This window comes from Dendronephthya gigantea, unplaced genomic scaffold (genome assembly GCF_004324835.1).
Source record: "Dendronephthya gigantea isolate DGI-Jeju-01 unplaced genomic scaffold, DenGig_1.0 000223F, whole genome shotgun sequence".
NCBI lineage: Eukaryota > Metazoa > Cnidaria > Anthozoa > Malacalcyonacea > Nephtheidae > Dendronephthya > Dendronephthya gigantea.
The window spans coordinates 55968-72931 of NW_021163233.1; the positions used below are offsets into that span (position 1 = coordinate 55968).

At 37.1% G+C, this 16964-nt stretch overlaps 1 protein-coding gene across 1 annotated transcript; it reads left to right on the top strand.

Annotated features, from left to right (window-relative positions):
* The first annotated feature begins 2337 nt into the window (after window positions 1-2337).
* Window positions 2338-6922, top strand: LOC114540182 (E3 ubiquitin-protein ligase TRIM33-like). The gene is made up of 4 exons (XM_028560457.1): window positions 2338-3570; window positions 3666-3722; window positions 4489-4740; window positions 5606-6922. Exons 1-4 carry the CDS (start codon window positions 2433-2435, stop codon window positions 5944-5946), a joined length of 1788 nt encoding a protein of 595 aa, XP_028416258.1. The 5' UTR covers window positions 2338-2432; the 3' UTR covers window positions 5947-6922.
* Window positions 6923-16964: the final 10042 nt, after the last annotated feature.

Genomic DNA, 16964 nt, shown 5'->3' on the forward strand with positions numbered 1-16964 from the left:
GAAGTATATTGAATATCCTGCATGATACGGTTCCAGTAACATAGTAATAATAATGAAATGCCAACATCAACTAAGATGTCTACAAGACGACGACACAAGACAATAATAAAACGCATTTTGTTGGATTAGTAAAGCCTACTAACGAGGTAATATTCACATTGACGTTTATAGTAGCTAAAATTAAACAGAGCATCTTAGTCCTATTTCTAACTCCATTATTAAACGTGCCAACCAACTTTGGTCTATAATTGTAGACGAACTAATACGGCTGTCCTGTAACCGCAGGAAAAACACTATAACACCATTCATATGGCAGGGGCTCTCACGAGTAATTGGGGTCTTTTTATGAGGGGTCAAGCATGTTTTTCCACCCCAAAGTTCTTACTCCAGATATATGTGGAGGGTTGTTCATTTGTTGCCATATGTGAAGCTCACTGGTTTCCACATGAAATGGAGCAATGCGTGGGACTTTCGTGGACTGCGTGGAGTCACGTAAGCAGAGGGACAGCGAATTCAAAGGAACAACCACTGAGTGGAACAACCAGGGAAAAAACTGGTCTCTCTAATCTCTATACATATTTTTCCTCTGTGGTCGACTTTGTCCATATCTGTCCATATCTCCTCTTTGACTGTACGTATTATAACAGTTGCGCGGCAGCAATTTTGTGCAACTCTTCAGCCTCGTTCCCAGGCGCTTTAAATAAAATAAATATAGGAACATTACAGGTTTTTACATAGATCAGCTGGCAACTCTCCATGTTCGTAAAATTCTTGGCGTTTTGTCACATAATTTTTGGTTGTTGCCGGTTATTTAATAAAGCCCTGGCTACACGGGCGACTTTTGACGGCGATTTTCTTCTCTTGTTGCTGCCGCAGCGAGGTCGCCTGAGCGACCGAGCAAGGCAGCAGTCCCTAATTTGTGTAGTAGGGGAAGCAAATTTACGAAATAGCGCACTGCATTGTGGTAAAAGATCTCCTACCACAATGCAATGCGGTCGGTATACTATAAAACGACTCCATGCTTTATACGGTCAGTGTTTCAAATTCAAAGTGTTTTTGGAAGGCAGACACTGAGTTAGCCGTGAGATTGTGCTCGCATGACGCATCACTGTTGTATAAACGGACACCAAAAGCGACGTGGTGAACCATACCGTTACTTGGCAATTGGAGTCTTGTGCTTTTGGTCTTTTACAAATACTTGCGCGTTTGGAATTTGAACTTTAATCTATTGTGATTTTGTGGTCGTATAACATTTGACTGTCACTTGTTTTATAGCTTTGTCATTTCGATTTTTTTAAAAGGTTTGAAACATATTTTCCTTTACTTTTATCATTGGGGTAAACCTGTGTGGCGTAACTAAAGCATGTATAAGTATTTAACTTTTAAGTTAGTTCTTTGATTGTTTTATTTTAGGGGCTAAAGCCTCAGGGTTTTAGTTTCACAAATACCTCGCGCATTTGGAATTTGACCTTTGATCTATTGTAATTTGAAGTGTCGTATAACATTTGACTATAATTTGCGTAACCATGGTATGAATTTTTAACAAGCAAGCATTTTGCGCATGCTATTTCTATAAGAGTTTAGTATAATTTCAGTATTGAAAAATGGCCTTTGAGCATTCTGATTGGCTCCTTCAGCAGTAACTCTGAGGCAATAGTTACTGCTCAGAGCAGTCTGAGCAGTAACTATTGCTTTTCCCCAAAAAAACATGGCTGAAAATACTCAAAATCAAAATTATATTCATAAAATAAACACGTGTATCAGTTGTATTTATAAATAAAACTTTTTCAATACTGAAATTATACTAAAACAATTAGTCGCCTCAGGCTCGGTGATTACAAGCCTATATTCACTTCGCCTTCGGCTCAGTGAATATAGGCTTGTAATCACCTCGCCTTCGGCGACTAATTGTTAAATAGGCAGCACTACTGCCTTTAGGTAACCTAGGTGTATGTTATTAAGTAAATTTAACAGAGTAGGTTACTTTACGTGTAGCCGCGGCGCTATCCTATACTGTGATTTTGGCTGCTGCACCAACAACACCCTGCAGTATCTCAAGTGATTGGTTAGAAAACTGACCACCCTTTGAGAATCATTGTAGTTCATATAATAAAGATATTACAAATATTCTTTTTAATAATTTTTATATTTCACTAAACATAACTATGGTTTTATTCAGAAGACAGGAAGTACTTCCTTGGAACTGGAATTAAATCCTTGGAATTGAAATGGAACAGGATATGAAATTTTTTCGATTAGCCAATAAAATAGCAAATATTAAGGGGTGATTGCATTACAAAAACATTCTTTAGTTAAACAGGCGTCGTATTTTATTACTCGTATGAGGCAATGAGCAAATAACTTCATGATAATTTATAAACACGGTTTGTCTGGTGAGGAAACGAAAGTGTTCGTCAATAATCTAAGGCAGTATGGCTACTGCACCAGATCCTGCTCCTGTGACGCAAATGGAAGCTTTGTTACAGTGTTCTGTTTGTATGGAGACATTAACTCAACCACGGACATTGTCATGCTATCATTCATTTTGTAAACACTGCTTGGAGAATTATGTTGCCGCTCAGCGCGAGAAGGCAGTTGAAGCTAAAGAGAAAGTACCAGAAATCTTTGAATGTCCATTATGCCGCACGGAGTTTTCAGTCAAAGAAGGGGAAAATATTGGCGAGAAAATGCCAGCAAACCACTTTATTAACAACCTGTTGGAATTGCTCAGCATACAGCAACAAGTCGATCATGTAAAATGCCAGTCGTGTAAAGCGAACGCTCCTGCAGCCATCAGATGCGTGTCGTGTGAAAAATATCTGTGTCAGAAATGTCTACAAGCTCACAACAACCGGCCAGACTTTGAGGATCATGTCCTTTTGACGATGGAAGAACTATCTAAACCAGAAAACCGAGCGAAGGCGAAAGGCAAACCTCGTTGTGAGAAACACGACAAAGTTCTGAAGTTTTACTGTGAAACATGCAAAGTCCTTGTTTGTCGATACTGCATGGATCTTAATCACACTCGACCTGAACATGCGTGGTTCCCTTTGACAGACGTTGTTGTACAGCACAAAGAAGCGTTAAACGCATCTTCCGGTATATTTGACAAGCAAAAAAACGATGCAGCCGAGAGTAATCGTAAGATTGAAGAGGCAATGGTGACCCTGAAGAACAACGCAACAAAAGCAAGAGACGCCATCAAGCAGCAACAACAGAATATTCTGAATGCGTTTACCAAGAAACTCGAGAAAGAAACGACATCCTTGCTTGACGAAGTTGAGATGAAATACAGAGTAACCAACGAGCTCCTGTTGAAACAACAAGCTAACGTGAAAGCTTATTTCCAAAAGGCAAAAAGCTCGTTGGATTTTACCAGCAATATTCTCTCCAGCGGAAGCGACGAGGTACTCCTTTCTCTCAAACACGAAATTGAGGAAAAAGCTGGGAGCATTAAGAATGAACGACCAGAATGTATGGAGCCAATCCACGATGGCCTGCTTGAATATTATCCAAAACCGACCAAAGACATCATGGAGAATTTGAAGTTAAACCACTTAGGAAAAATTGGTAGGTGTATTGTGTATATATTAATTAGAGTTGTAATAAATATTATAATTGCAAATATTATATCATTATGATTGCACTGTTGCGATTATTTTTAGATATAGAAGAGTTTCGTTTTACAGCCCGCAGTTATCCTTCCTATACTGCTAAGAAAGGTAATCTGAGTAAAAATGAGTTGTATATATACGATCCAAAAGCAACAATGTAGCCATTTATACGAGTAGAAATAAGCCGTGACATAAAAAAGGCTAAATAAGTCGCGAACAGTCGCAGAAACGCTCCATTTGCTCGCCCCTAAAACAGGCCACAACCCAAATTAGCCGAGGCTTCAGAGCTCGTCCAAAATAAGCCGCACCTAATTTGAGTCGCACGACGTTCTCGTATAAATGGCTTCACGAGCAAATCTTACATTGAACTTCGGTGTCACACCACTGTCCAGCATCAACCTTCCTGCCGTTCCTTTCAATTTGCAATGCAAAAACTGTCTCGGCGGCAAGGACTTGCGATAGCGAATATGAGTCGTTTATACGAGTGTTTGCGACCAATTATATAATATAATTTTAACAATATCCCGTATAAACGCACTGTTCGAGACTTTTTTAGGCCGCGGTTTATTTTCGCTGGTATAAATGGCCCTAATAAAGATTTTGAATATATTCATAAATTATAGTTCAATTCGTAGAACAATGAAAGAATAGAATTAGCCGATCGATCACTTTTGTTTACTCTGGGTATAAACCTAATTAACAAAACTTTTCGTTAAACTCTCGCGTTCTTTTTATATTCTTACAGAAAAAATTTGAATCGATTAGAGAGATTCTGTCTCTTTAAGATTGTGTCTCTTTAAACTTTTTAAACAAGATAAGTAGTAATTTTCAATAAAGTGGACCACCTTGGGTCAAACTATCTGTATGATTTCAGTTGAACCTGTTGAAATCGTATGTGAAAAATCAATCATCTTGGAGGGTAAAATTGAACAAGCGAAGCAACTTGTAAAGTGGATGGAAGATAAGAAGTTTGGTTGGCATCTTTGTTATCGAGCTTCACGTGACGGTTGGGAAGGAAAAGATTTTCATGAAAAATGTGACGATGTTGGACCTACAGTGATCTTGGTGAAGTGTGAAACCAACGTCTTTGGTGGTTTTACTGATCAAAGTTGGAAAGTAACATCAGGTATAATTTGCACTATCTTATGAATTCTTGCCATGATTCTGCAATGTGCATGCTCAACGTGAGTCAATGGATTAGGCAGGGCTCGGAAGCTTTCGTCTAATTGGATATTGCTTTTCTATGCTTTCTAACGAAGCTATGCTATTGGTTGAAACAGAAATGTATTGTAAAGTTCAGCCAATGAAAATCATTCTTGCGAGGAGCTGCGACACTACCCGTGTCGAAGGCGAATATGCATTAATACACCTAATGGCAGTTTTCCACTAGGTTTTTGACCGAACGAAATTTTTCGTCTGATATTCTTTTCAATTGTGGGAATTCGACCGTAACGGATTAACGGAAAAAGAAAATCGGGTCACTGAGGCTTTAACCAGTTTTCCACTAGGCGGAATTTTTCGATCGAACGAAAATTTTCGCCCGATTTTCTTTTCAGTTGTGAAAATTCGACCGTAGCGAATTCCCTTCACGTGCACCGGTCACAATTGAAAGGAAAATCGAGCGAAAAAATTTCTTTCGATCGAAAAATTCCTCCTAGTGGAAAACTGGCTTTAAAGCCTGGTTCACACTTTTCGTAAGAATGTGGCATTCCCTTTGTCTGAGATCACTGGTGCGCAAGATCCTTTCGGAACTACTATAGATCTCCGATTCTTAAGACAAGTGTGGACAAGTTGAATTGAAACACAACTTGTGGATCAAGACTGGATTTTTGTAATTCTTTCTTACTTATAGACTCTATTTCTCTATTTTCTCAAAATGTTATTATTTAAATGTTATTATTAATATTATTTCGATTACAAAGAATTTCTGATATTTCTAATATTTCTGATATTTCTAAGATTTCCTAAAATGTAAATATCTGTTTTTTTAGATTTTAAAAAGTATGAGTATAAACGTTCCAAGTCGTCATTTCTGTTTTCCTTAAAAAATAAGGCGAATATGAGCCCCTTCAAGTGCCTGATGAAAGACGGTCGAAATGGAAAAGCAATCTACTGTGAATATAAGTTTGGACCAGTCTTTGGTGGTCGTGGTGATGATCTGGTAATCTGCCCTAACGCCAACACAACCCAGGGTTCATACAGTAGTCTTGGTGGCACATATCAACCTCCCCCAGGATATGAACCTGGAGCCCCAGAAACCCGAGCTCTCTTGGCGGGCAGCTGCCCATTCACTCCATCAGAAATTGAAGTTTTTTGCACCCGAATCCTTTAATTGATTTTACATGATTAATTACATTAGATTTAATTTTACATGAATTACATCAGATTTAAAAAGTATCATTAAACACGTTAAATTCGATTTACTCGTGATGATCGGCTTCAGTCCGTCAAATGTAGCATAACAACTGCCTTTAAAAAACACTTCTCGAAGTTTCGACTCAATGGCCTTCGTCAGGAAAATGTGATTCACGTAATTGGTAGGTTACGTGTACATTATTGTGTAACCATAGGAGTCCAGAAATGTTTTCGTTCTCGTAGCGATCGCGCGTGTATACTGTTATTATTATTAAAATGACTTGGTTTTGTTTTGAGGTACTTAGCTAAGTATCATCAGTATCATACAATTTCAATTTTGACCCAAGAAATTACGTGCACTGTTTTTTTTTTCTCAAATTATGTTGAGATAAAAGCAGAAATAATCGATATAGTCATAGAATGCGCGCTTCTGTACCTTCCAGTACCTTCTCAGTTAGCAAATTGACGCCACATTAGATATTCGAATCTCGAAATGGCCGATTTACAAGGGCAAATTCAACTCTCCCCATGGCTTTTTCGCAAGATACACCGCGATGTTAACGTTACTTTGGCAAATTTGGAAGTTGGTTGAACGAAGAACCAAGAATTCAGTATTCAAGCATATTGCACTTTTTGTCGGATCACTTTTAGTAGATTAGTGGAATTTATAAACTTTACGGGCTTCTAGCTCTAAAATAGTAATCATGCAAACTATGTTTTTTAGAAGAAGACAATTTTTTTGGGGGGTGTGCGTCAAATTTCCTGTGAAACTTATATTACCTAGCTAAATCCACCACTGGCAACATGTTCGAAGGCAGTAATACCGTAACACCCGTCTCCTCCGTTAAATATGACGACAGAATCGATACAAGATTGCGATAGGTAACTCAGTGCGAAGCCAAATCAAGCCAAACATAGTCATAAGGTAGAAAAAGGTTTAAGTAAAGTATTTAAGAAAATAGAAGGGGTTCATTTGTTTTTGTTTGACAAATCTCGCCTGAGATATTCTGAAAGAACACGAGAAAGATAAGTCTTATAAGTTTGAAGTTAAACGGCAAATTTTGAGCTTTCATGCATGGACCGATTTATTGCATGAAAACGTATCAAGGCAATTGTTATAAATTCTATAACAGCATTGACATAAATTTTCATGAGTTAATAAAATAGCAGATGCCGAGGGGTGTTTGCATTTAAAAAACCTTTCCTCGGCGTCGTATTAGTTATCTTTAGTATAGTTGCTATGGAGCACGTTTTGTCGATAGCGTTTGAGAAACAGGCTAAAACAGCATGGGCCATGGCTAATGCACCGGATTCTGCTGAAGGCAAACCTCGTTGTGACAAACACAACAATTTTCTGAAGTTTCACTCTTTCGAGATTAATGTTGAAATGAGTCAATGAGTTATGAGTCAAAAAATTTTGCTGCATTTTCGTAACCACAGTTTTGTAACTGCGGATAAAGATTTCGCCTGATTTGCCTAAAATTTACCTTCGAATTTCTCGGCTACATTTTACATTATCGCCAAAATAACTCTTAAACAAGGTTAGATATTTCTATTCGTTTGATAAGTACTATACAACATTCGCGTCCGTGTTGTATCAGAGATAAAAACACTCGCCTTCGGCTCGGGTTTGTATCTACTGATACAACACGGCCGCGTTCATGTTCTATATGGTACTTATTAAGTAGTTATTTAGGAGGGCATTTATGGCATTATGAAATTCGGAGATCAAAATAAAAAGTGATGCATGGGATAAGCAGGTCTTCACTAACGTTCAATTTATTAACTGATATACAAGTTCGGACGGACTTACTGCAGTGACTGCATTGTCCTACCTTGAACATATGAACCCTTGAAGTACTATTGTATTAATACTGGATTATTATTGAAGAATACTTCTAACCAGACAAATGCAAATAAAGTTCATACAGACTCATAACTCATTGACTCACAACTCATACACTCATTTGACTCACAAAACAGGCGTTCTCCACTCTTTCTGGTGGAAGCGACGACGTACTCCTTCACTCAAACACGAGATTGAGGAAAAAGCTGGAAGCATTGAGAATGAACGACCCGAATTTATATGGAGCCAGTCCACGATGGCCTCCTTGAATATCCGATCCAAAACCAACCAAATACATCATGGAGAATTTGAAATTGAACGACTTAGGAAAATTGGTAGGTGCAAATACTAGAGATGTTATATTACTGTCACTATAGACCGCTGCGATTATTTTTAGCTACACTAGAAAACACAAGGCGCGAGTTTCGTCTTCCAAATATTACGCACATTTACATCACCAGGGGCCGATTGTTCAAAAGCCGGTTCTGGACCGTTAGAATTAAGTCATAATTTCTAAAGTTTAAAACTGGCAAACAGTGGCTCAGAAGCACATAATTCATAAACTAAAACACTGGATTAAAACTGAACCCAGGGTTAGTGCTAACCTGGCTTTGCCTTTGAATAACTGGCCCCAGGCCCAGATCTACAGTATAGTTCAAGAACACAGGTCGATGATTTACGTGTAATACAGGCTAGGAGCAGAGTAATAGTTTTCATGAAATAGTTTGTATTGTAACTTCGCAATTCGTGTCTATGGTTATTTTTAAATTGAAACGTTAGAGACTTCCGCCAAGTATTGTTTTTAGCTTGTCACATGGACCCCAGAACGATGCAACGACAGAGGGGTGGGAGGGCAGATTTTGGTGAAAGGGCACTGCAGCGGCGCAAAATGTTTGCAAAACATCGTTTGATGAACTTCGTATCGTCGTGTATCGTAGTAATTTCGATACTTTTACTTGAGATATCGGAATGCAATTTTAAAATGAATTGCATATTTGCTTCGCCCCCCTTGCCGCTGCTATGTAAATATCTTCAGTTTTCTAAAAAAACACGATAAATCGCAATCATTTCTGTAGGGGATCACCCAAAAGACCGCCAATAGACCTTATGCATAGTGACGTAACAAGCCGTGATACCTGCAGGGAATTCTGGTCTTAGTAGGCACGGCGGGAAATTTTGAAGTAATTTGACCGCCGTGACTAGTAAAACCAGAATTCTCTGCACGGCTTGATACGTCATTATGCATGAGGTCTTTAATTACATCGTCGGATCGTACCTCTTATGGTTATGAAATTATTTATCAAGCTGCCCTATTTAGTAATTTTAAAGTTTTTCAGTCAAGTTAGTATATGCAGCGCAGCTGTCCCAGACCATGCCTTTGAGACGATATTTTCCACAGCTGAATGTCAACAGTTGCTTGCAGTCTGCTATAGTCGCTCATAAGCGCTCTTTTAAATGTGCATATTCAACCTTTTTTCATTTACTTTTCGTTCATTCATGGGGTATGTAAATAGTTCCTCTAAACGTGCTTTAAATAAATATATAGATAATATACAAGAGAAGTGCAGGCTATCAATAGCCTATTGCGTGTGAAATTAGCCTTTCTCACGATGACGTTTTGGGGGTACTTTCAATTTTCTGAAATAGGTTTAAAAATTATGATTTAACATGAAAAGCAATTGTTTAGAATTAACAGACCATTTGAAGAATAAATTTAGCCTAAAATTAAAGACAGTCGCCCTTACGAGGTCTCACGGTTTTGAAAAAAAGTACCCCAAAAATGGCGGCATGTTCCTCATCGTGAGAAAGGCTAATTAATGAGCAGTATTATTTCATTTTTTTGAATGTTCAATGAAGGTAAACATATTAAAATAATTTGCTATACTACATGAGATTTGATTCGAATGTGTACGTTTGCGCCCCCGTGTGCTCAGCCCGTATTTATCAGGCATTGAAATTATATAGCAATATGTTAACTTCTAAATAAACTAAAAAACCTTTATATACACCTTGCGGATATAATGAAAAATTTAAGATGTATGATATTATTTAGTAGTAAAAATAAGCCAAATTGCCCTGGCCCCTCTTCTTAATTTCATCTTTCGTTTTACCGTCTAAGCTGAGTATTTCGTTGTAAAAGCACAATAAAACGTTTTCAGATATCGCTTTGAACTTCGCTTTGCGGCCTTTCCCCAACTCCCAGCACTTCAAGTAACCGTCAGGACCAAGAGTACAAAAGCCGTTTTCCGGGTGATCATCAACGAATTTGTTCGCCTCCTTATATGCCTCGCGTATATCTTTGTCATTGAAGTTCTTAATATCTTTAGGGGGGCCAACCTGCTCAGAGGCTGTGTATCCTGCTATCCAACAACGAAACCTAGATTGAGGCAAACAACTGTTCCCCATCGCAAATTATTTAAGCTGAAAGTTTAAAAAAATGTTTAATCACATACTGGACAAGCACAAGTCGATCCCTGGAAACGTATAAATTTTTGGTCGCGCGTCCCTCCTGATTGAGAATCAAGCTTTGCTCTTAAATAAAACTGACCAGGCATGCATGTATAACGACAGTACTCAAACCTGCGTCTCATGCACATATTTATTTTCCAAGCGATAATTTCCTCTGAAATGTGTCCTTGTGAAAAATCCTTATTTTAATGCCTGCTCTGGAAAATGATTCTCACGAAAAAACACACGACGTAATATTGCCGTGTATGTTTAACATAATAATATAAACAAGATCAAGTTTTTTTATACGCAATATTGCCATTACTATCCTGAAGACTATACCCAAAAGATGACTAGTACTGGGGGGAATTATTATAAAGGCACTACGTATATTCATTGGCAGCATTTCATAGACAATTTGTAATTCTAGTAACTACTATTAATCCAAAAGAACTTGCAAGTGTGTGTTTATCTAAACAAATTTTTGATGCAAGAATTTAGTAATAAACCTTTTGTCGAAGTGCAATATATTAAAAACAATTGCGTCACATTGATTTTGATAACCTGTCGCATTTTTATATTTGTTTAATTGTTTTAGCTACAAACGGCTCTGACTTTGTTTAATGGAGTCTATAATTTTTATTCCTGTTGTGAGATGCTTGAAAGCCAGACAGTATATTGCTTCACGCCAGCGTCGTAGATTAATATACGGTGCACGAACGGTAAGAACGGTAATGAAGTAAGTTCTCGTTATATAAATGCTAAGATAAAGTACTTACCAGTCACAAAACTGATTCCAAACTGCATGTATGTTTATGCAATTCGTTTCAACACGATATCAGTTAAACGGAAGAATTTAGCAAGCAACTATATATATATGTACTTACATACCTTTAGGCTTATAATAGCCGCATAATTTCCTTTCTAGACTCTTTGACGTCATAGGCATACTACACGCGTGAAAACGCTCAGGTTGATGTAAGTTGATAATAAACAGGATGGAGCAATGTTGTGCTGCCCACATTGTTCAGAGTTGTTATCAATATTGAACAATATTGTCACGCCCGATTCAGTTTCAACAATATTGTTCAATGTTGATAACAACTCTGAACAATGTGGGCAGCACAACATTGCTCCATCCTGTTCATATCAACTTGCATCAACCTGAGCGTTTTTATAGGCGTGTAAGGGCTGTTTTTCACTGCCGCGTTTTTTGCATAACTTAAAGTATACATATGAAATTAACGATAGAATTCAAATGACGCATAGGGTTGAATTCTGATGATGATCTGGTGTGTCAACTTTGAAAGTTTTAGGCTTTTACCAGCGTGTACGTAGGTGCAAAAGAACGCAACAGTGCCAATGGAAAACAGCCGTAATACTTTGCCAATTTACGTATACAATATGAAAATCTGTTTATAGTGTTAAAAGAAAATATCAAAATTCTCAATCGACCACAATAATTTTGATACACATCTTATGGCATGACTATAGAAATTTCCGAGAATCGATCAATATTCAATAAAGGTTTGCTATATAGCTATCATGCAATTGACATGAATGAAGTTAAAGGAGGTTTGAGGTGCAGGATCAAACATAACTATGATCAAACTAAGTTTGATGGTAAAAGAACCTTTAATAAAAGATAATAATAATATAATGATAATAATAATAATCGTTATGACAGAAAATATTGCGTACAAAATCTTATGGATAGAGTCGCTCAATGCGTATTAGGCAGAGCGACATAAAACAAAAATGAAAACACAAGTTACTACATCGAAATTATTTCGCAACCAGCTTGTTTCGTATGGCAAGTACGAAGCTTGCTACACTCATCAAATCTTAGCAAATCTTATTATTATGCAAATATTAGCGCTTTTGGCACTTATTATGATTTGAACCTTTACACCACGCATCTTATGTATAGATTCGACTACGCTGTGCTTTGTTAATATTCGCCTGATGATAAATAAATTTCGATGAAGTAACTTGTGCTTTCATCTTTGTGTATATATATATATATATATATATGTATATAATTATTATATAATATATTATATATAATATATTATTATAATATAACATTTATAGTACGCGCGTGCTGATTGGTCGGGAGCGTGTTTCTATAACTGTATAGAAACACGGGAATTTTCCCGCCCAACTTGACAAGCGAAGCGATGTAATGAGTTTGTAATTCAATCGAATTATATAATTTGTACAAAATCTTTTTATTGAGTTATTTATAAGAAATAGAAACATATTTTTCCTGTGTTTCTATACAGTTATAGAAACACTTGTGGGAGTTTGGGAGAACTTCCACTGATTCTTTCTCGTTCTCCCAAACTCCCACGCGTGTTTCTATAACTGTATAGAAACACGGAGAATGTTTTCTTGTTTTTAAATATTTTGCGCTATTACACCTACATAATAGCTTATATAATTATCATCTTCTTAATGACGCAAAAGAGGCTCAGAGCAAAGGAAGTTAAATCTACATCTTTATATATATATATATATTAATATATATATATATATATATATATATGTATATGTATATTTATATATATATATATTATATAAATGTAAATAGTTATCGCCTGAGGATCGTACTAAAACTAGTACGTGAAACACAGTGTAGCGATGAAATACAATTTTATGATTATATTTTGTTGATTTGTTTGTGTTTTTGCTCTACTATTTACTTGTATTGAGCACTCTGGTTTACTACGCACAAATCCAAGATTATTATATATATTATATTATATATATTATATTATATATATATATATATATATATATTATATACACCCATTTGCAAAAACGTTGGCCGCAGATAGATAGATAGATAGATACTCGAAGTCTAATTAGAAATGCATATGACTAGATTTGCATGGGATTTCAATCATATTACACAACATATGCAATTCTAATTAGATTTCGAGTATCTATCTATCTATCTATCTGCGGCCAACGTTTTTGCAAATGGGTGTATATATATATATATATGGTTAATCTTCATTCTTTGCTGCATGCATTATGTTCAACTACACCGGCCTTAATTTGTTTCAAACTGTTTTTAATTGGCTGGCTTTTTCTCAGAACATTGAGAAAATATATACATAACATAGATTTATATACATAATATGTATATAGATTTAAACTTCCTTTGCTCTGAACCTCTTTTGCGTCATTAAGAAGATGATAATTATAAAAGCTATTATGTAGGTGTAATAGCGCGTAGGTTTAATGTGTAGTGTAGGTGTAACGGTTTAATTTCTTCCTAATAAACGACCGAAGATCTGAACTATATATGCATTATATATGAATATGGCATTTATAGTAATTTTAGTTGTTATTGAACCCGTTAAAAGTCCATGGTTACTAAAAGACGATTTGTTGTTTTGATACCCGTCCTGTCCCGCGTGAATATCTGTAACATGTCACTGTCACACTCTGATTAAGTCTGGTTTTTAGGGTGGATTTCCACTTACGCGTTTTTCATACGCACGTACACGCACGTAAAAGTCTAAATCCTTATACATGTTACCTTTGAAAAAACTAAGTGATAAATCGAAGGAACTTAGTTTTCTGCGCATTTTAGTATGCATTAATTGACCTAGATGTTAAATAATAAAAATTTAAAAGCATTTAAAATTTTTCGTACGTGTACGTGCGTATAAAAAACGCGTAGGTGGAAAGCAGCCTTTAGGCTGATTTTCTACCTCTAATTGTGGGCGTTGTTCTGATAAAGTGCTTTGTGTGGATATTGCATTTATAATAAGCTGGGCGGCGAGGCGAGTCTGTCATTAAATTGACTGAGCCCGAAGAAGAAGAAGACACAACGCCGATAAAGCCGAAGGTTAGGAACGCTTCCAGCCTCCTGCATTAAGCCAGGTAAGAAATGTTCGTAGATTTTTAATGAATGTGTGAATATGAAAATCAGCATGCATACTAGTTAGTGCGTGTATAGAATTTACCAACAACGAGTGAGATATACATGTAGGTGTAAGGTGTGTAAATGTTTTACCTTTAGCGTTGTTCATAGCTAAATCAGTTGAAATACTTCTATAATAATGATATAGTTTTTCACGGAAAAACTATCATTATTATAGAAAATTTCACACATATTTGGTTAGAGAAACACTGACCTTATACATGGCATTAGTAAACCACCCTCCCCTACTGTCATATTATTAGTGAAATATTAATTTCATAAGATACATAGCTGATTATAGTGAACTATTCGGTTTGGAAAACAATATAAATATGTAGTAAGGTTATTGCTAAACAAATCTGCCTACTAATTTGATAAAAAAGTCAATTTGCCGACGTTTTACACAAGCTATCATCGAACTTAATTGTCACGTTTTATAGTCTTTGGGTTGGGTTACTTGTCCATTAGTTGGGTATGAAAGTGAAGACGAGAAGTACTTAGTTAACATTTTGTTAAACAGTCAACTTGTTATTTGTTAATACTACATAAAAAACTGTGCTCTGTACGCATTCATCTGTTATTCAATGCTTTATGTTATAGATTATGCGTGATAAAAATGTAAAAATAGAGAGTTTGTAAATTAGGAGCAGTTCTTTTCTCAGTTTTCCTATTTTCAATATGAGGCCAAAAATGAATGAAATTAAGAAATAAATATAAGAACACCAAGGTATGCCATGGATGTGAGTCGATTTGTTTATTCAGTTATTTTATTTTACAGCATACCGAGTAACCGATTTAGTAATCTGTATCGAGATTCCTCCTTTCAGACACGTTTGGTGAACGCAATGTCTCACAAGAAACCAAATTCTGATGTTGTCGATGATGCTAAAAACGATGCCCTTGAACAAGAAATTAATGAGCTTCCTTTAGAGCCAACCTCTTCTGAGGGGAAAATTCGAGAAATACATCAAAAGATTTCCACTATCAGGAACATTGGCAGAAAGGAAAAATTGTTGACGGAACTCAAAGCGTCTTCCTCTAAAGGATTAAGTCAGGAGCTGAGCCAAATGGTGGAAAAAGATGGTCTCGTTATGGAAAGTCTTTCCCTGGTTTTGAATTATCTCACCACGAAAAACGAACTTGCCGAATACTTGTTCAAAACGCCAAATACAGTTATCGAGCAAGATGGACTTGATTCCGTTAGAAGAAGGTTGGGTCCGAAACTCGAAGTTCTCGGTGGCTTGCTTCTCGTGGGAGTAAACGTCCAGCAAGAATGGGTGAAGAAGTTACTAGAAAAGGCCCCATCTAGAAGAACACTTGCTCGAATGTCCATAACTCAGTTGCAAACTGTTTGTTCCGGGGCAAGTCCTCGCGATATGGACGACGTTATTCAAATTATAGGTATGGCCAATTCGGAAGTTGTTGAAAAATCAACGCATGAACAGCGACAAGCAATTAATGAATCAGACGGGAATAATAAGGCCGTCGATTGGGAAAAATTGGACGAAGCCAAAGGTCTCATAATCGAAGCAAAGAAGATGGCGAAAGGCGACACTGAAGCCGCGAAAAAGGCAGTTAACGAAAAAATTGGTGAAATTTCAAAACTTCTTCAACTCCCATCTGATTGGAATAGCAATGAAACCGGCAAAACTCCGGACGAATTGCTGAAAGAGTTACACGGGATAGTAAATATATTCAGCAACACTATCAAACCGGACGAACCGTATAAAAGTGATCATGAAGTTGTGCAAAAGGCAAGTGGCGGCCGTGCATTGTGTGGGATTTGCTTTTCGAAGTATCGAGCTCCTTTTCCCGCCGAAAAAGCGCTGATATCCATGCCTTCGAAAGTGAGTCTTTCAAGCCCTAACAATTCGCACCAAATTTGCTACCTTAAATTTTCCAAGAGCGCTTCCGCTGCGAATTATGTTCAAACAGTGAAGTCCTCCAGCACAAATATTGGATTTGGGGTCGGAGGATTTTACGGGACGTTTGTTGGTGAAGTTATTGGAAGCCACGGAAGTAGTCACGAGGTAACCAATGCAAAATTGGGAAAGAAAACGACAAGCCATGCCTCGGTTGTGCAGTACATTTGGACGGCGACGAAGACTTTCAAGATTGATCAGGAAGAATACACTTTATCTCCAAGCGCCAGAAAACACGTAATCATGTTGGCCAACGCTATCCATGACGAAAAATCTGAAACTGAAGAAGAAAAAGAAGGGCGAGCGAAATTCATGAAACCGAAAGACAAGAAAATCCGAAGAAGAAATTGCTCAGTTAAGAAATCACCAAGAGCTTTCTTAATCGTTATGGAAGTCATTTGCCATCGGGTCTTCACACCCTTGGTGGAATTCTTTTTCGGATTGTTGAGGCACACAGTACTGATAAGATGAGCACCTTGACCTCACAGAAAAAGCAGCACAGCAGATACAAGGTCGATTATCATTTGGGTTGATCGGTGGAGCAGTTGGTATCGAGGCAAGCGCGAGCAATAGCAGTGGTGAGGGAAAGAAAGATGCTGAAAAAACAACAGATGAGAAAATCTCGTACACCTTTTCTTCACAAGCGATGGGTCCAGCTACAACGGAACCAGCAACGTTTACCAAACTACTTCACAATAATTCTACGTGGGCTTTAATCGACCGCGGTAGTTGCAAGGCATACATTCCGGTCTGGGAACTGATAAAGGATCTGGGATCTGAGTTCCAAGAAGCAGCTACCGCTGTACAAAATGCATGGGAGGAAAGGGAGGAAAGATGGCGAA